We start from the raw sequence: 21,565 nt of genomic DNA on the forward strand, positions 1-21,565 counted from the left end.
GAACTAGGTCAGGCTGGGCTGGCTCCAGCTGCGCCAGCAATCCTTTGTCCCTTCCCGCCTCTGCCTGTTTTTATCTGAGTTTCCACTCTCAGACGGAGGACGGGCAGGGGAATAGCCCCAAAGCTAGGCAGGAGTTTCTGGTTGGGGGCTGGGGTGGATGTAGCAGGGCTGGGCGCGCCTTGCTGCCACCGTCACTAGGTCCTACCATCGCTGGTTCCTCCTACTGCTGGTGCCTCATCAGCTTTTAGATAGGCAGCCACCGGCAGGTAATAATTTTCTAAATTTTAGAGGGGCCCTGTGGTCTGCATAGAATGGCCTGGTGGGCCAGATTCAGCCTGCGGGCCGTATTTTGCTCACCCCTGAGATATAACGACCAACCGTGCATAGTTGAATGTAATTGCTCTTCCTCCTTCCTAATAAACAGCCTGTAGAAAACCATTTAAACTAGATTGGCAGTTCATTTTCTTTCTGGCATACTTGACAGATACTGAATTAGCATTCTGTGTTTTATAACTCTTGGAGGATAATAGCAGATTATGTGAGGTTTTACCACAGATGTAGATAAGGTTTTGTGTAGAGAATGCTGTATTTCTTAATAGTATCACTAGAAATGTTTAGAAACAGTTAATTAAGAACTGTCCTAAAAGTAGTGGAATCTGTAATTAATACTATTTTTGTATCTTTACACAGTGAATCTCTTCCTAACTGGGAAAATAGAAAGTGCTGTTACCTCGTTAGGTAAGACATGTTTCTCTTATTTCTACTAAGCACCGGAATGTCTTGCTCTTTTCATGGTGTTGTATGTTACCCCATACAGATCACGTTCTTGCTGAAACTGGATGACCTCAAAGCTTACTAGTGGATTATTAGGAAGTTTCCCAGTTTGAGATATTGAAATATTTATATGATTATGGTATTCCACCAGAACCGTTGTCACTATCCCAGATATACTGGCAGGTAGCTCAGTTGGAACTGATATTTATAACTGCCCAGACAATAGTAATATTATTACTTACTTTTATTCTTGCAACACCCTCAGGTCCTAATAAGGATAAAGGCACATTGTAGTAGGTGGAAATAGGTCTGGACCAAAGAGCTCCCAGTTAAATTTGAATTAAAACACTGTAATCAAGGGTGACAAACAATAGGAGGAACTGAGAAAGAAGGAGGCTAAAGAAATGACAAGATAACATGTTTGTGTGTGTTATTTCTTTAGTGCTTGGTGCCTTCAAATCAAGTGGGGATTGAGATAGGATTTATAACTGGTCAGGATAGGGGCCTGTGCCCAGGGCAAGTATATGTGAAATGTCCAGTACTAGAGCACCATTTTCAAATGTTTTGGAGCAAGTCTGACCTTTAGTCAATATTTTGTTGGGATGATTTGCTGGCTGTTGCTAGAATTTGTCATTGCATTGTCTATGGTATGTAAAATGACACATTACTCAGTTCAGAATTGCCATTTGTCAACAGTTTAGTTTAAGGAATCTTGAACACTAAGATTGATTTTGTTTAAGAATGCGGATTTTGGTTAGGAACAGGAAGACTTAGATAGGATTTTTTTTATTTTGTTTTTTTTTCAGTTGCAAGTTTTCTCTGGAAAATTGAGATACTCCAGCTATGAAACATTCTGGGCTTGTAATCTTGGGTTATTCTGTCTTTTGGCAATGCAGTTTGGATGGAGGAAAGTAAACAGAGAGGATTATTGCAGTGGTGTAAACCAGCACCCCTGGTTTTCCTGAGTGTTGCAGGGAGGGCAGAGAAGACTAGTACATCTCTAGAGCGGATGACCATGTCAAAAGAATGGCACAAACAGGCCCCTGAAGGATTTATGGGTTCACTGTTTGTGGGGATTCATATTAATGTTGTTCTCCAAAGGCAGAAACTCCATTGCGGGTGGGAGGAATGCAGCTGATATCTGCTTCCAAATATGACCCAAAAACGGGAAGCATCTTTGAAGTGCTTTCTTTTGAAACACTTTCTGAAAATCTGTATGCTCCAGCATCTTAAAGTACTCCTGCCCCCTCCCTGCTCCTGCCTCCCACTCACAAAGCAGTGTGGCCAACCCTCTCCTATGTGCTTGCTTGCTCTCAGAACCTCCTGTCTGGAGGCCTAGAGGCATGTAGGGATTCCTGCTCTCCATCCCATAGAATGGTAAATCTAGGTTTATTGCAATAATCCTTGATTTACCATGCTATAGGATATATTGCATAACTTGGGTAATCCTATATGCAGGAAATGCAGTTTTTTATGAGCTGTTCTCACTCTTGCTCTGAATTTGCTTAGATGAAATGAGGAAAAACAACTGTTGAACAGTTGTTTGAAAGTCACTGTCTTTCTGATGCAGTACTACTGATAACACCTGGAGAGCTGTCCAGGGTTATGTCTTTCCATTGAGAAGCGTCTTTTTCACTTGGATGTTACGGCCGTTTGAAAATGCTTTTTCGCTTGTTTTTCTTTAGAGTCGTGGTGTTGTGCTGAAGCAAGCTTTAAAACTACAGTTCTTTACCCAGACTTTATTATAGTGTACTGAACTCTTTCTGAATACATCTTTGCTGTTTTATATGCTGTAATTGCTTATCTGTCAGCCTGATCCAAAGCCAGTTAAAGTCAATGGAAGTTCTTCTGTTGACATAAGTGCTCTTCCCAACAGGCTGTATAAACAGTCATCAAGGGCTGCTATGGTTCCAGTCTGCCTCTTCCTGAATGGGAGACTATTCTTGCAGACCTGAGATGATATCTGTTATCACTGTGAAATTGAGGCTACACTAATTATGTCATTTTTTGTTCCACATCACAGTATGTAGATGAATAATCAGCACATGATGTGGCTTGTTCAAGTGCCAGGTTGTCCTTAGCTCCCCAGTGTCTCTCCCTGAAGTTGCGTGTCACAGAGAAAGTCCCTAGCCTCTACAAGATGTGTGAATTTAGGTTCAATGCAACTGCAAACTTAAAAACATTTGATGTGCCTGTGACTGACCTATTTTCTGGTTTGTTTCCAACATTTAGGCTTGTTAATATAAAAATAGATTTTAAAAACGTTGTTTATCCAAAAAAGAAAGTTGAAGAATAGCTGCTCAGAAAACAGACCCTGAACAGCTCCCCACGTATAAATAGGTCCCTACTATCATGGAGGAGTTAGTGTACTGTGCATAAGGAAGAAAGAGGCGGAGTCTTCTGTTGACTTATAAATACCATGGTAATGAGCAGTGATCTTGGCTTTCTCTGTTTTAAAATCCCAAATTCTCTGATAAAAAAATCCAAAATTGTGTGGTTAAAAACTTCAAAATCCTAATTTTCCTGCAATTAAAATGAACTTTCTCTCTCTCTTGGTATTAGTTGAACACAATGTTTTATTGATATATTTACAATTTTAGAGCAGTTTGGAAGCCTACCAGTGCCTCAATCATTATAATAAAATACATTTTAAATACCTATATATTTTGGCTTTTGATTTATTTTTTGTGGGGGGCTTATATCATGCCCCTTTGCTCACTAGGACACAAGCCCAGGTGTGGCTGTCCCTACTGCTGCTTTGTGGTGCTGGGCAGCCCTGATATGCCGGTGCCCCTTACTCCCAACCTGCAGCCCCCCATCCCCTTCAGGGCCCCTCACTCCCGACCCGCATCTCCCAACCTCCTTCAGTCCTGCTAGTGCCCCTCACTGCCAACCTGCTGGCCCCAATCTCCAGGCCCTAGCCCCCCCAGTGTGTGGGGTGGGTGGTGTGTAGGGCAGGGAGATGCCCGGCCATAGGTGACGCGTTGGGAGAGTCTTGGGAGGGCCTATGCCCTCCCAGATTAGTGCACCCACAGCTGGGCATGGGGCTGCAGCCTGGCTGGACTGGCACCAGCCCAGTGGGTGGAACCCCGTGCAGGAGGGCAGAGCAGGGCGGCAAGACTCGCTGCTGCTGCTGCCGCTGCTGCCACCAGGACATGCATGTGAGCCGCACCACCACGGAGTAACGCCGTGCTGCCAGCAGCATGAGGAGTAACAGACTAGCGGGCGGCTGTGCTACCATCAGCTCATCCTGCTGCCAGCTTCTGGTATACAGGGCTGTGGCTTTAACCTGGAGGGGAGGAAGGGTAGGGGGCAGCATGGGTGGCCTAAGGGGAGTGGTGGGTGGTCTAAGGGGAGCGGCTGGGCCGTGGCGGCAGGGTAGAGCTGTGGCTTAGTGTGTGCGGCTGGTGACAGGAGGAGGTGAGGGTAGCTTGCCACCACCCTTCCCTGGTTCATTACTCCTTGCGCTGCTGGCAGCATGGTGTTACTCCATGGTGGTATAGCTGGTGTGGGGGTACCTGCGGCAGTGATGGTGGCAGCAGCAGTGGCAAGTCACGCTGTCCCACTCCGCCGTCTTGCATCAGGTCCTGCCCGCTGGGCCGCAGAGGCAGTCCGATGCTGGTCCTGTCATGCTGCAGCCCCATGCCCCGCTGTGGGCACACAAATCTGGGGGGCATGTGCCCCCTTATGTCCCCTTAATGTGTCACCTATGGTGTCTGACCCCTCCCCTATGTGCGCATACATGCATGTGTCATCCCCTGCATCTAATCGGCCTCCTCCCACTCCCCCCACCCCCAAGCAGCCTTTGCAGACTGGAGCTCTGCCAGCTTGTAAGGGGAAACCTGTGGTTTCCCACATTTTTCTTCAACAAACGGAAAACCTGGATCCCTGAATATGATGTAACTTGCACCAGTCATTGTATTGTATAAATTATCTAAAAGGGTGAAGCTTTCTCTTTTCTCTTTTCATCTATTTCTGATCACATACTTGAGATGCAAATCAAATGTCTAGTTAACATAATTAGTTGTAGGCTCTCTTTTCGAGTGATGCTGAGGTGCAGAATTAACAAGTAGTAGTTTACATTAAAAATATTACATTTCATTTCACATCAAATATACTTCATTAGCACTCTGAAGAGGAAAAGACTGAAAAGTAGCTGTTGCTCAGGATTGCTGTAATATAACTGCTTTGGATAATGTTCCATCATAAAATTACAGAAACTCAGTATTTATAAGTATTGATGACTGGGTAAGTATTGTGATGTCAGCTAGGCAAAGGGTCACTGGCATGTCCACATATTTTTTTTCAAAACGAGGCCTGAATAAGCTTTGGATAATCAAGATCTGTACGTTGAAGTTTTCTGCAGCACTAGCATATGCAAAATCAACAGCATATGCAAAATCAACAGCGGGCATGAATGAAAATAATTAGTACGTGGACAATAGGAAAGTGTGTTTTACTGTTGGTAAAAGGCTCGGCACAAAGTGGCATGCGGAGGTGTCTTCCGTCTGCACTGTTTCTTTCTTCAGTGTCCTGAGGGCCCTAATATTGTGAAGTTTTAGTTTGCAGCAGTAAAGAGATATTCTTTATTATGTGAAGTCCCGTAAAGCCTTTTTAGCTCTGGGTCCCCTTATGCTGCAGTGATGCAATTAAGCAGCAAGGAGCACATATAAAGAAGAATACGTATAAAAGTCCAAGTACAGTCTGGAGCATTATGTATAATGAGAGAACTGGGGAGTTATGCTGGGAAAATGTTTTGGATCTTATTTTTATTAAAGTTGCTCCCATTGTCTCAGTATTCTGGCAGTGATCAATCACAGAGGGATTTGGGGCATTTTTAATTTTAGAAATATAAACGGTGGAGATTTTCATGTTACAACATCAATTTTTGTATTTATCTTGTAAAACTAATTAAAATAATGATACTAGAGCTGTCTGTATATCTTTTTGTATTCTGTAAATTATTGTTGCCATTGAATCACCAGAAGTTTTGCACATATAATACAACTGAAAGCTTTTTTACAGGGTGACAGTACTGTTTTTATGTTTTATACCTGAGGTAAGCTAGCCTTGTAAATCTTCTTGTAACCCTTGGCCCGCATTTAACATACAGTAAAGAGTGCTTCCTCTGAACTAACCTGTATAGTATGAATTTAATAATAACAACTTTGTGGTGTTCAATTTTCTACAAAGATCTGTTAGTCCATGATTTATAGCACAGTATATATTGAATCTATGGGTGCATGAAGAAATCCATGTTTTGGGGAATCTGTTTTTCTCCTGTTATCACTGCTTAAATTATGAGAAATTTGGCTTCTGTCAAAATGTCAAATATTTTTCTGTGATCTGCAGACCATAAAATGTTTGCTTGTTAAAAAACCCCACTCATTTTAACAATAGAAAACAGAGATACATTTGAACCAGCGTCTCAGGTTTGAACACTATCAGACTTCGCTCAAAATCAGGATCTGCTTTTGTATCTTTTACCACTTCCCTTGATCTGAAATAAAGAACTCTTGATGCTTGTGCTTTGCTTTGGAAAATTAAGTTTTCTGCTATTAAAAATAAGATTTTTAGATATTTTATGTTGAATATGGTCTCCAATTGCTCTGTGGCATGCCAATCTTTGGGAAGTTGGTAAGTCAGTAAGAACATTTTTGCATCATATATTGGCAGATTCAATGTAATTCAATTGACTCGTGAAAGATTATTGATTTTTTTTTTTTTGTGATAAAGCAAAAATCTAGGTGTCTCAGTAAAGGTCAAGGGAAGCAAGAGTAATAAAGGAATGAAACTGTTGATTCTAACTTATCTGCAAACATTTGAAACTGATAAAAGCTATTGTAGTTAATGTACAGTGATAGTTAGCCTAAACATTTGACACGTTTTCTTTTTCTTGTTAACAGCTGCTTGCAGTGGAAAATTGGAACAGCACACAGAGAGACGCGGAGTCATCTATAGTCCTTCCTGGCCACTAAACTATCCTCCAGCCGTAAACTGCAGCTGGTATATCCAAGGAGATCGTGGAGACATAATAACAATTAGGTATGATTTGTGATGTTCTGCTCAGATAGTTCTGTTGAAATGAAATGTAAGGCTTATGAGCTATGCCAGCATCAAGTTGTGTCTGAAACAGCTGTTAAAATATAGAACTGCTGTACTAAGAAAGTTGTCTGATGCTTGGTGAAGCATAATGACAGGTCATTGGCACCTCAGTTTCAAAGATATCCTCCATTCTCGCTCAGATATATCTGTCCCACATTACTGTGATATCTGAGCACCTCATAATTTTTTCAGATATTTATTATCATGGTGTTCCATGGATGTATTATCCCTACTTGATAGATTGAGAACTGAAACACTGAAATACTGGTCTGATCACATTGGTTAAGTAATCATCTTTCTATTTTCACTAAATTTATGTAGAAACAGGCAGAAGAGATGAAATTTGGATTAGGCTAGGGCTTGGGTTTAGGGCTGAGCAAGGCTATGGACGTGAGTTTGAAGACAGCAAAATGTTGACCGTTCTTTGCAAGCTAATCTGCTTGTAATGGTAGAAATGGCTGGTTTTGCAGAAAACTGGTATAATCCATTTTAGGCAAAGAAAACAGGATGTCTTTTGTATCCTATTTTATTCATAGGGCCTGTTAATAACCTGTTGGGGATGGGCAGACTACAGCTTACATTGTTAGCAATATGAATTATTTTTTTGGTTATTTCTTTTGGGACACTGGCTACTTTACCAAGTGATAAATATGACTTACAGAACACCAAAATTTCAAACAGTTTCCTTAAGGTACCCTAAATAATTTTCTTGTATTTTGTTTATATCCAGTCCCCTCTTTGTGTGTACAAAAGCTGGCTAATTAATGCAAGAAGTGACACAGATGCAGGCATTCTTTTAAATTTTGTAGGTACATCCTAGAGGCCCATTTTAAAATTGGCTCATAGGGTGCTTAAGATTTTTGCAACAAAACAACCTGTCAGTTTTCTGTAGCATATTAGTCGAATATATTATTGTATACAAATTCTGCCTATTAAATATTTAGCAAAACCAACATATCCTGTTTTATATAGTATTTTGGAAAATAACCAATTATTGTTAAACAAAACGTTAATATTTATGGCAGAGTTTCAGCTCTTTCTGGAAAAGCACAGTTCAGAATAGAAGAGTATAAACAAAATATAAATATAATATTGTATGAAATGGATACTTTGGATTACAGTATTGACATACTGTGAGAGTGCTTAATTTTCTGTGCTAATCACAGTATCCTCTTCAGACCAAGAATTGTTTATTTTAAAAAAACCCACGAAACCGTTTTTGTTTTTAATACTGTTGTGTTTGACACCATCTGCTCAGTCTTAGCTCAGCTGCTTAAAAGGACTGCAAACCTCTTCAACTGCAGATGCTGTGCAATTAAAAACAAATCTGCCACAGATGGAATAATAGGAGGGCTCCTTCTTCCATTGTTCAAAATAGGAACTAATTGTCAAAAGCAAGGAAAGCAGATACTTGCCAATATTTGAGCTCCATAAATAGGTGCACACTTTTAAACTTCATTAAAATCCATTGACATAGGGAGTGTACTTCTAAATGGAAACTGCTGGAAAGTATGGGGAAAAGCATAAATGAAATACAGGACCTTGCTTTTGCTGGTGCATTCCACTTGGGCAGCATATGTTTATTTTATTACTACTACTGCTATTTGTAGTAGTAGCATTAGTATTATTAATAATAACAGTAATAATGTTATTTGCATTCTGGAATCACCTCAAAGCTCCCAATATGCCTTGTCCTCTTGTACAAACACAGATGTGACCAGTAATGAGGAAGAATGGCAAAATACTATAATAGTTGTCAGAGACCAGTGACATGCACAGATATGTAACTTTTAATCTTAAAATTTTATCTACAAAGATATTTAGCTGTAAAGAGTAGAAAGCCTGGGCTAAATTCTGTCCATTACAGCCAGTAGTAGGTATGTAGATGTGTCTAGCTGAGTCGTGGCAGCTGACTGTTTATATAGTTGCATTTCTAACTTAGTGATGCACACCAATCAGACTTGGCACTTTATTAGCATTGATATGTATGACACTACCATAAGGCTATGTTAATTGCTATATTATTCAAATGAGGAGACTGTCTAGCATGGCAATAGCAAAGTCAGAAGCGCAACCCAGGTTTGCAGATTTCCCCCCACCCCGCTCTGGTTAACCATTGAAAGTAGGTTATTGAACTCTGTAAATGAAGTGATACACAGTTACTCGACTAGCTGAGACTTGAATTTTAGAAAGAAAAAATCCCGTGCACTGTATTATGCTATCTCTGTGTCCTTTGATCTTCAGTTCTCACTGTCAGTAAGACAGCCACATTACATAAGTAGTGTATTTGGGATACACCAGAGTCACAAAGGGATAAAATTACAATTGTAAGTAGTTATGGTATAAAAAAATATTGCAGTCTGTGCCAGTTTCTTATAAGCCTACTATTCAGCAGCTTTCAGTAGAACAATGCTCTGTTCTACATGTGGATAAAAGATATGGTCTTTCAAGGGCATCTGCTTTGGACACTTTGTTGTAATATCTATCTTCCATATGTTTGTATCGATTTTCCTCAGCTGCTTACCTTTTCATAGATTTCCCTTCCATAGTTTCCTTGGTTTTTAAACAGTCGCCAGGGACAAGTTCCACAAAGTCAGAAAATAAACATTTTTGTGTAGGCTTTGCCATTAAACAGTTACATTTTTTAAATACTCACTTTTAAACAAGTGGCCCATAGAGGGAATGCAATCAAGATCTAGGGGAAAAAAAGTTTAACTACTGACTGTATAGGGATTTTCTACCATAGTGGTGTCACTGCAAATTCAGACAGCCAGGAGCCATTGTGTTAAGTAAATCAATTATTTTTCCAGCATTTTTTTTTTGTCTGTGACTAACCACCTGCAATCAAAACCTTCCTTTCTTAAAACTAAAGATGTATAAATTCAGGTAAGGACAAATTTATCATAAATATGGTGACTGTCTAAGTCAAGCTTAAATAATTTATTTTCTGTGCCCTTTTCCATGATAGCATTTTTAAAAATCTTGTACATTTACCTCTAGGAATTGTTATATATAGTAACTGATTCTGAAACAGGTTTTAAAAGTTTTCCTTAAGTGCATCCACGCATGTCTGAAATAAGGATCAAGCCCTTCTTGTTTTAACAGTTGCTGTTATTTAATTGCCGTAATTACCCATGACATGATAATAAAGAAGTGTATTTGATTCAGTTAATCTGTAAAGTGCGTATCTACCTTGCCTTCTGCCTGATTGTACTGGAGTTACAAAACTAAGAGTAAAACGTCATTCAAATTCAGGTGAGTGGTGTGGAACTGACCTGTTTATTGCTTCATTAACTGCTCTCCCTGCCTATTAATCGGATGGGTACATTTTTATCTAGTGTCTCTTCAGCAATCCATGTCATTGGTCTCGTGAAAGTTCCTTAACTGTTCTGCCTTGCAATTCCCATTCACACCATCTTGGTGCTGAAAGCTGTTGCTACAATGGGCCCTGTTCCTGCAGACCTTACAGATGTGAATGGTCCTGTGAAGACCAACAAGACTGTTTCATGTCACCTTTGTAGAACAGTTAAGTAATATCCCCTCTTTGCAGAGAGGAAATCTACAAGAGTTGAAAAGCTTGACTTTGAATGCCTTGCAGTGCTATTGGAGTTACAGGTGCTCAGCCTTCAAAAGGTAGGCCTGGGTGTCTTCCTTGAGGTGACGCAGGAAGCCGTTGGTTACAAGGTAGGAGTAGACCAGAATTTCCTGATTTCCAGGCCTTTGCTCTTCAGTAGTTTAAACAGAATTTTTTTAATGAGCCAATTAAGGCATCAACTGTGTTCACAATCTGCCCTTGCTGGGAGAGATTGGCAAACAGGAGTGATTTCTCTCGCTTAATTGGCCTATCTTATGTTGAGCCAATGCTTTACTGAGCCACCCATAATATTTATTCTACGTTATTTTTTTCTTAAATGAGTTTGTAGATGAAGTTAGGTATTTAACTTTGTTCCTCTTTGTGATACATCTTTGTTACATCTGTTAGGCCTTTTTGTTACCATTCCTTTTTCATTTTCCTGCTCATTCCTAGATTTGCTTTACTTTTCCAATTTTAAGTTTGTATTTTTCTAATGCTTTCATCACATAATTGTTCACATTTAAATTACTTCTGGTTTACTCCCTAAGATATGGAGGACTCAATTTATAAGCAGGGATACTGGTTTTCTCTGATTTAAAAAAAAATCCCCAGTTTTCAGTTAAAAAAAGCAACCCCAAATCCACATTTTTCTGTGATTCCAACGAAATACCACTAATACTAGTGGAACACCACTAATATATTAGTGGTGTTTCATTTTAATAATGGAAAAATGTGGATCTGGGGTTAATTTTATTTAACTGAAAATTGGGGATTTTTTTTAAATAAGAGAAAACCAGGATCCCTGCTTATAAGGAATGTTATTTATAAGTACACTTCTATTGCATGTTTCTCATTTAAGTCCAAATGGTAGTAGTGCTCAGAAAAGCATTGGTTTTATAGGGAGTGCATCCATTCATTTTACAGCAGTGAAAATGGATATTGATGTTAAGCTGTTTTAATGCACTCCTTGCTAGCAACCTGTGAAGATTAGAAAGTTAATAAGAAAATGTCATTGTAGGTCACTGCTGCTTCTTCAGAGCAAGTCTTATAAGCAGTATATGTAATAGAGATAATCTTATAATTTACAGTAAGCTTCCTGGTCCCTGTTGTTTTTGAGAAGTAGGCTTTTAGCACTTGGTGAAAAGAAATATGAGAAAATGTACCTGTTTCGTACAAAATGCTATGGAAGAAGAGTTGCTGCTGCATTTTCCATCAGCTTTCATTAGGATTATTTTTGTCCTCAAAAATGGAATGTTCCCAGGATCTAAAAGTTGGGCAAGTTGGGGTTTGGGGTTTTTTTTTTGCTTTGTTTTGTTTTGTTTTGTTTTTAAATAACTGATCCTTGTAGTTATTACAGAATGAGCAGCATTGTAGGGAGGTTATTCACTGAAGTTGGTATTTCTTGATAAAAATTTTTTGTCTCTCCAAAGAAACTCAGCTGTATTGTGTCAGATCATGCAATGTTCTGTTCTGTCTGTCATCTCTGTCCAGCCCTCTTGTTTCCTTTGGGTTTTCAATATGTCAGTCTGAGGCCCAGAGCATTTTAACAAGATACTCTGTATTTCAAAGAGAGTTAACTTTTCATTTTTTTTAATTAACCAGAAGAAATAATAAGTGAATTTTGGTCCCCAAAGAAGCCTATAAACTCCCTCAGGAACTATAACTTCAGGTTCTATTGTATGCATAAAACCCTTCTCCACTCTTCCGTTTGACACCATTCATCTACTACACTGATCCTGGTGATAGAAGGATTTGCATTCCTGTCTTGCATTCCTGTTTCAATTGAAAAAAGGCTTCTGGAGTAATAAATATCCTCATCTTATGTTTCGTGGGTGGCAGGATTTTTTTAGAGTATGGTGGCAGTAGCACTAGATCAAATTACCAGTGCTGAAAGAAATGAAATAGTGGAAGTCTAAAAAATGATATTCAGTACTTAGATAAAATAAATCAGTGACTCATTTATAGGTCAATTAATGTGTTAGAAACTTCCCAAATATTCTTTCCTTCACGATACATTTTCTAAGAACTAAAGCTAATATTTTTTTAAATAATAAACCTACTGTGACCTGTCCATCGTATTTTAGTATTTAAAAAGTGATTGCCATTGTTATCAAGTTACTTGAAACTTTGTTCACACATTACTCGGGATTTGTTTTAAATCCACTCTTGTATTGGATGGGGTAAAACTCCCTTCCATCCCCTCATCCAAACAGTATAAACTGACAAGACACTTGAAGAATTGTTTTAGCGTGCAAGTTCCCTAACCTAAGTAATATATGGAATGGTCACATTTTCTAATTTGCAAGAAATTCTTCATGAGCAAAATTCTTTTACTTTTCCCTTCTCTCTATGCTCACAGAAGGTGGATTTCTACAATTGTGGCTGGACCTGTTTATTCAAGTCATGTAAACTAAAAGTAAAGCCTCCATGTTTCATTGAAATGAAACAAACTATGCTTCTTCTACAACATTCGTTTTCCAAACTGACAACCGCTAGACACTGATATTCGGGATTTGAATGTTGAACATGTGTATTATTGAAGGGGAGAATTAATTTTCGAATGTTCTGCATCTGACTTCCATGTGCTGAGATGGCCATTTCAAAGCAAAATACATCCTCTATGACCTTGAATAGCAATATCATATTCACATTATTAATAGGCCCTCTAGAAAGAACAGTTATTCACCAATATATTCTGTTTCTGTACTTGCAATTGGGACTGTTACTGTTATGTGATTTTTTTTTTTTAATTAAACCTGATAAACCATAACAGTTACTTTGGCTGAGAAGATGTGGGCTGCAAAACTGTGTTGGAGTGCTGGAAATTAGAAAGGAAAGCCAGGAGGGGCAAATTATTGGGATTCTCAAGATTTATTAACCACACAGACAAAACCAGTTAAGTCCATCTCTTTCAGCCAATGCAGGCTTGTTCCTTTCAATATGTTTTCTTTTGAGTGTTTTTCCAACTCTGACTTCCATCATTTTGTTTGATAGACTATTGTTACAGATCTGATTGTAAACCTGATGTTCCAGGTGTTTATCCAAAATTTTCTCTCTTCTGTTTCAGACCATTGCTTGTCATTATATAGTATTTATATCAGTCTAATTTGTTTTTCATCCTCTGGTATTTGCATGACACCTTTTATCATCACTAAGATGCCTTTGGGAGGTTATTCAGGTTAGAAATGTACCTTTTCTTGGAGTAGCCTATCAATCATAGAGAAGTAGTTTCTACCCCAGCTGAGACAGGATAACCCCTATCCAAACAACCATGTACAAATGCATTGTCTAACCTCTTTGCAAAATATACTCAATCTTAATATAACCACAAGACATAACCCCCCAGTCTGCCACAGGTAAAGTAGGGGGACCACAGCAGCCAATGTTGTGAAAGGTTAAAATGTGCTTGTGAGATCCAATGAAGAGGACCATGTTCTCTGCTACAGAGGAAGGCAAAACCCCCCACAGTCTCTATCAGGCTGAGCCTGGTGTAAAATTCCTCTCTGACCCCAAATATGGCGATCAGTCTGTTGCCCTGTGGGATCAGGCCAATGCTCAGGATCTCAATATCGCACTGTTAGACAGGAGAATGTGGTGTACAATTGCACAGGTACAAACACGCAAATCAGTACACATACACGGATCACCAATTCATATATCATGCACAAAATGACATATATATGTATGTATATTCACTAATTCACACACATACCACCCACCTACACATACACACAGGTGAGGTCCTAACTTGGATGGTACGGTGTGTGTATGTGTGTGCTTGGGGTACTTGGGATACGTGAGGGGAAGGTTAAGGTGAGAGAGAGAAAGTGTAGGGCGTGAAAGTTGCCAGGACTGGGATTAGAGCCAGTAGATGAGAAGAGAAGCTGGGCTGAGGAACTGAGGACATGCAGTTTCAGGTGTCTGTAATGGTGAGTTGGCTGGTTTCTGCAGCAGTCTTTGTCTTCCAAATCTTGAGCCAGGGAGGGTCAATGCAGGGTGATGGTTGAGTCCTCGAGTTGATGGTTCGGTCGTTCAGAGGGAGCTATTTTTAGACCTACTGTCATAGTCTCTCAACCACCCTCATTCATTCCCATTCATTCAGGAACCAGTTTACATCGGAGGGGGTATGTCTGAGTCATAGGTTACAACATACTTACACAACAGGGCATGGGGACAAGATGGGAACCTGACACGTGAAATGGATACTTGACATCACTCATGCCAAACCACACTGCAGGCCTAAATCATACAATGTTAATATGAAACAATAAAAATCAATGCACAAATGATAGGAATACAATATAATACAATATAAAACAGTAAAAATCAAGACAAACATAACAGAACACTATTTATAATATATAAAAAGGGGCTTATTACAATGTGGGAGTATAAGAACTTAGCTTACCTAGTATTATTTGTAATCACTTATAAGGGATAGAGAGGGCAGAGAGAAAGTCAGAAATGGTTAGGGGAAGGGGAGAGAGTGTATTTTTTTAAATAAACCAAAGAAAAAGGACAACTGGGGGGTTTACTACAAGTCTGATCCTGAGCAAAGAGGCAAGATCCTCTAGCCAGAAACTTTCAGTTTTAAGTCCCAGCATGAGTGTTGGCACACCACAGTCAACATTCCCACCCATGGCTGCAGCCAACACCCAGTGTTTCTGAGGAAGGCTTAAAAAAACCCCAAGCCCCCCTGATTATATCTAGCAGTAGGAGGGGGAAAAAATCCTTCCTGGACCCAGGTGGCAACTAGGGCTAAGTACAGACTTTCAAAAAGCCCCTGGTGGAAGTGCTCTAACTTATTGCGGTTTACTCAAAGTGCTATAAGTTAGTGGGAGCCAACCATGCAGACTTTGCTGTTCAATGCTGGGGGCTTGCAGCCTGCCCACACTGGCTGCTGGGGCTGTTCCCACACATCTCCCAGGAAGATGCCAGAGCAGCCCCTCTTCCTAGCCCTGCCCCACTCCCCCCATCAGCTGGTGACTCTCAGCAGTGGCTGGGGGGGAAGAGGGGGAGAACAGTGCCCCCCCACCACAGGGGCCCCCCTCTAAAACTTGCTGGCTGGGGCCTGGGGGTGGGGTAGGCAAGATCTGCATGGGGGACTCCCATTCAGACTCTTGACGAGTGCAGCCAGCAGCTGCAGTACAGTGTGGCCTGGCCAGGGCTGTTGAGTGAGAAGGGCTTCAGGGTCTTTCCCCCAGCAGCAGCCCAGGCCAGACAGTGGTGCACCGTTGTTGTGGTGGAGGAGACCCCAGAGCCCTTCCCCCACAGCCATCCCCCACCCCTAGCCAAGCAGCGATGCACCATAGCCCAGCCAGGGTGGCTGTGGGGAGAAAGACCTTGGACTCCTTCCTCCACAGCCCCCCTCAGGGCTGCAGTGTGCCATGAGGTCAGTGGCCCTGCAGGGACAGCAAACCCCATCCCTGTCACCAGGTTGTGCATGGGGCTGAGATCAGAGGCTGTCACTTGGGTCAGTGACAGCCAAAGAGAGGACCCAGCACAGTGCTCAGGCAGAGCACAGGAGCTTTCCCAAGGCTAGAGCAGAGCCATGCACAACACCACCTGGGATGTCAGCGATCGCACTCTAAGCTAACCCTCAATGGGATCTGGCATAGATGTTCGATAAAGTGCTCTAACAGAAAGCACTTTAGGTTAGGATACATCCTTCCCGGGTTAATGTAGAGTGGGGTCTGCCATTTTTAACATGCTTTATGTGCCATGAATGTCTGTTCTGTTACAGCTATAAAGCGCTTTTTGTGTGCTAAGAGTGCATTCATTAAGTGTACCAGTCCTAGCAAAGCAAAGAAGCATACATAGGCATAGCTCATCCCTGACTGATGCCTGTCCAACCCCTTCTTGAACATCTTCAGTAATGGAGAGTCCACAACTTCCTTGGGCAGTCTGTTTCACTGCCTTGCTCTTCTAACAGTGAAGAAGTTTTTTCTTGACACCCAGTCTAAACCTACTTTGCTGCAACTTCAAATCCTACACTCTGTAGCAAGAGATAAAACGTGCTTTCCCTCTTCTTTATGGCAGTCCTTCAACTATTTGAAGACTACTGTCACATCCCTTGTTAAGTGCCTTTTCCGTAAACCGAATATGCCTGTTTCAACCTTCAAACTCTCCTCTTATGACTTGCCTACCAAGCCCTTTATCATTTTTGTCACCTACTTTGGGCCCTCTTTAACTTTTCTATGTCCTTTTAAAAATGTGGATCCCAAAACTGCACAGAGTACTCTCTAGATGTGGCCGAACCAGTGCTGAGTAGAGAGACACTATCACCTCCCATGACTTGCACCTAATGCTTCTGTTGATGCTTCCCAAAACTGTATTTGCCTTTTGTGCAGCTGCATGACTGTAGACTCATTTTGAGTCTGTGATTTACCAAGACACTCAGTTTCTTCTCCATTGTGCTGCCTTCCAGTCAGGTGTCACCCATTTTATATTTGTATTTTTAATTATTCTTCCTGAGATGTAGGCCTTTGCTTACCTTTCCATATTAACAGTTAAAATCTCTGGCACTTTCTGGCTTCCAGAATCCATTAGTTAGAAGGATGTAATGAGATGGTTGATACTGGAAAATAATGTATTTTGGGGATGTATCTTGCAAACTAGGAAGAACCAGAGAACATCACTTAAAGGAGCTTTTAGCAGTAAATGAACATATTTCTGAGATTAATTATTCCCTATTGCTTAGTTATTTAGGAGACTACTGCACAGACATTAGATATTTTGGTTTTCAGTTTATTTTTGTACCTTCGTTATTCCCTCTCTTTCCATTCTTTGTGCCATGCCCTTTCTCTTGCTAATTGTATGCTTTTGTCAGAGAGCTTACTGAGCGTGCATAAAAAGTAGATGATTGTAGGCTGAGACTCCTGGATAGGGTGGATTTGCTAATGTGCTTTTCCCTTTCCCTTGAAGGAAATGACCTGACTTAGAGCTTTATGATGTTAGATCATACAGCCATATTGTACCCTTTGTATTTTCACACAGCTTTTTCTGGTACCTATGATAGATTGTGTAGAACGTGACCCAGCTTTTTGCTAAAGCTTTCACTTTTTCTAAGTATTTTCAGTGTGGCTATCTGATGTAATATATGTGATAACTTTTAACATACCAACTTAATCCCAACTCTGTGTTTGACAGGGAAATGAAACATGTTTTCTATGACAGCTATATCCCTTCTCTCGCAGAGAGAACTCCATTGTTTTAATCTCTCAAGGGAGACAAGTTGCATTGTCTAAGGCTGCTGCATATTGTGACACACACAATCTGAAACTGATCTTGTTCGGGATAAAGTGCATGTCATTGCAGACAGTTTATACAAACCCTTGTGCTATGAGTTATATGCAGCTTTGGTCTTGTGGGGTTGTTTGATTTCTATGTTTGAACACAGGAGCACAAAAAGAGATTAGTGTCTGAGGAGGAAAAAACTGATGGGCCAAAACCTACCTGTCAGGGGCTTATGTGGATTTAGGCACCTAAATCTGATCCTGTTCCACTTTGCTCAAATCTCTGGGATGACATGGACAAACCTACTTTTACGTCATTATGTTATCCTTAGGACTGAGTCAAAATAGTGACAAGCAGGAGAACACATTCAAATTTTGCATTAACGTTTTTTCAGATTTTACATTAACATTGTTACATATCTGTTGCTTCTTCCCCTATCCGCAACACCTGTTAACTAGTCACAGATATCACATCCTCTCTTTTTGCCTCAGTTTCTCTTCCCCACAAGATCTTTACATCTTGTCTGTAGATGAAATAAGATCTGACTCTATTATTTTTGGGAGTTCAGAGACTTTACCGCAACACTTTTGCCTGCCCATTGCCTGAAAGTTTGATATTTTTCCCTGTCCAACTCCATGATTTTTCTGTCCAAGAAAGGATTTTGTTTATTTATTGATGCATCGCTTTTAAGGCTGAAATGGACTTTTATAATTATCTAGTCTGACCCTTTTTCTTAATGCGCTTTGTAATGTGTAGTTAAACTGGAGTATATCTTTTAAACATGATCCAATCTTGATTTAAAGACATCAGGTAACAGGACATTTATTCTTTTATTTTTTGAGGGATTATTTAGCAGAGTGTTCATTTTAGATCTTGTGTATTCTCTGTATGTGCTCTGAGCCTGTGGGGTGGATCATTTTCTGAATGGGGGGAAAAATGAGTGCTATGTTTGTGGGCAGTCACTGTACAATGGATGACTTGCTGGTTCCTTTTCTTCCTTTTAGATATTATGAATGTGAAAGGATGCCCATATTCAGATTCTTATCCTCTGTCTTCATTTGTGTTTTCTTTGTTCCTGAAAGTTTTAGGAACTTTGATTTAGAGGACTCTCAGAGGTGCTCTGTAGACTGGCTGATGATTGGTCCATCTTCCAAGAGGGAGGAGTACAAAGTGTGTGGGTCTTCCATGCCACCCTCATTCATCTCTGCAAGAGATCATGTCTGGATATTTTTCCACTCAGACGCATCGAGTTCAGGACAGGCTCAGGGATTTCGCCTTTCTTACATCAGAGGTAAAAGCTCTGTACAGTTTCAGTGAATTTTGTTGGGTTACTCAGAGCTTAGTTCACCATCTCTCCTCCAATTCCCATGACTGTTTTTTTTCTGTTGAGCAAAGTCTAGTATAAACATTGGTTTAAAGTATGGGCGTGAAGAGTATTGGACATTTTTATTTACCATTTGACTTTGAGAGGATTCTTGAGGTGGGCTGGCCCAGCAGACCGAGTCGCTTCATGCTGGGATAAAAAATTTGAATAAAAAAACATAGCCAGGTGTTTTAAATCTTTTAACAATCTTTTTTTACTTTCACAGGAAAAATAGCCCAGGCTGTTTGCCAGTCAGATGAATTCCGTTGTGCAAATGGCAAATGCATTCCTAATACTTGGAAGTGTAATTCCATGGATGAATGTGGGGATAGCTCAGATGAGAGAAACTGCACCATGCCCCCAACGGAGCCTCAGTCCAGCATCTGTCCCTCAGGAACGTTCCAGTGTAGTGTAGCCCACTCCACCAAGTGCTTGATAAATGAATTAAGATGTAATTCAGTTAAAGATTGCAGTGATGGTTCAGATGAGGACAATTGCCCTGATCTTTCCTGTGGCAAAAGACTGGGTAATTTTTATGGGTCCTTTGCTTCCCCAGACTTATTCCGTGCTGATCATAGCCGGGCAGACCTCCGCTGTACTTGGTATGTGGATACACAAGATAACCGGCATGTGCTCTTGCAGCTTGATTTACAGTTAGGATACAATGACTATGTCAAGGTGTATGATGGAATTGGAGAGAGAGGTGATAAATTAATGCAAACATTTTCATATCACAACAACAGGCACTCAGTGAGTGTGGAGTCCTCAAAGGGTCAGCTCACCATTTCATATCACGCCAGATCGAAGAGTACTGGCCATGGATTCAATGCAACCTATCAGGTAAAAGGTTACTGCCTTCCCTGGGAACATCCATGTGGAAGTGATGAGGAGTGTTACACAGATAAGCAGCATTGTGATGGTTGGTGGCACTGCCCAAATGGCAAAGATGAAGAGAATTGTCCTGCTTGTCAGAAGAACGAATACCCATGTGAAGGAAACAGTGGACTGTGTTATTCAATACTTGACCGATGTAATAACCAAAAGAACTGCCCAGATGGCTCAGATGAAAAAAACTGCTTTACATGCCAGCCAGGAAACTTTCACTGCGGCACAAACCTATGTATCTTTGAGACATGGCGTTGTGATGGTCAAGAAGACTGCCAGGATGGAAGTGATGAACATAATTGTCTGGTGATAGTGCCCAGGAAAGTCATCACAGCTGCCCTGATTGGGAGCCTGGTGTGTGGCTTGCTGTTGGTGATTGCACTGGGTTGTGCATTTAAACTCTACTCGCTGAGGACTAGAGAATACAGGTAAAAATCTTGTGTTGATAATGTTTTAACTTCAGTTACTGACCTTTTAGTTAGGGGAAAGAATAAAATGTCCATCCAAGTGGATGGATGAGATGCAAAGTAAAACTATGCCACAGTAAAATTGACTGCAACATTTAAGAAATGGGTAGAGTATTGAGTTTGCAGCAGTTAAAAGTTGGTTTGTTCTTTCAGAAATGGCCAATGGATTCTATCTCTCTCTCTCTCTCTTGTGGTTAGGGAGAAATATAAAGTTATCCTACACTAGTATTTCTTTTGTATAGTATTAACATCCTAATGAAAAGAAGATTGTATTGCCCTGCATTTGGGTTACATTTTTTTCCTAATCTAATTTAGTACTGCACTGCTGCCTGATGACACTTCCCCCTCCCCTCTTTAGGTATATTGGTTTGTGTAATGTTTGTGTCTGTCTTTGTTTTTACTATGATAATGTTGCTTCCAGAGCATTTGAAACCCAAATGACTCGGCTTGAAGCAGAATTTGTGCGGCGGGAAGCTCCACCTTCCTATGGGCAGCTGATTGCACAAGGACTTATCCCACCAGTTGAAGATTTCCCAGTTTACAATGCATCGCAAGTAAATGAAACTTACTACAGACTCCCATATATTGAATTAATCTGCATTGTCTTGTTATACTAACATGAAATGACTTTATAACGGGTGAAAGTGTTGTAACAAAATACATGTAATGTATTCTGTACTGCTGAGTTACAGTTATACATTTTCATGGGATGGCTATGATTTCTAGAGTAGCTAGGTGCTCGTGACTGCTGCAAGCTAAATGGATAAAAGTCATGTGTGCACATGAAAACACACACATTGTACATCAGAATGTAATGACCGGAGACACAGAGAAGTGTCTCAACAAAAACAGAAACAAAGACAGGCATTTCAAGTTCAAAGGAATTTAAAATAGAAAAGAAAAGAGAAGTGTAGGCACTTTCTTCTGGAAAAATTCCAGGGATTTTTAATTAGCAAATGCAAAGTTTATTTAAAAAACTGTACTTTCTTATTCTTGTATTTTTCCAAATCTGCCTTCCACTGTCTAATACATTCCCTTTCCTAGTGTACCAAATGTATAATTGATTAAAGCACTTCTAATTATGTAAGCACAGAGGGAGTTTGCTTTTGCCTTTTTCTTTTCTCCCTTTCTCTAATAAGTTGGGTCTTACCAGCTCCTTCT

General features: G+C 40.3%; 1 protein-coding gene across 1 annotated transcript in view; it reads left to right on the forward strand.

Annotated features, from left to right (window-relative positions):
* Positions 1–21,565, forward strand: part of LRP3 (LDL receptor related protein 3) — a 33,312-nt gene that overhangs the window by 7,140 nt on the left and 4,607 nt on the right. Inside the window, exons 2-6 of the mRNA XM_006016612.3 lie at positions 691–738; positions 6,681–6,819; positions 18,772–18,980; positions 19,279–20,365; positions 20,826–20,958. Of these exons, the coding sequence (XP_006016674.1) occupies positions 691–738; positions 6,681–6,819; positions 18,772–18,980; positions 19,279–20,365; positions 20,826–20,958 (1,616 nt within the window). The remainder of the gene's footprint in view (positions 1–690; positions 739–6,680; positions 6,820–18,771; positions 18,981–19,278; positions 20,366–20,825; positions 20,959–21,565) is intronic.

Source organism: Alligator sinensis, unplaced genomic scaffold (genome assembly GCF_000455745.1).
Source record: "Alligator sinensis unplaced genomic scaffold, ASM45574v1 scaffold170_1, whole genome shotgun sequence".
NCBI classification, from domain to species: Eukaryota; Metazoa; Chordata; order Crocodylia; family Alligatoridae; genus Alligator; species Alligator sinensis.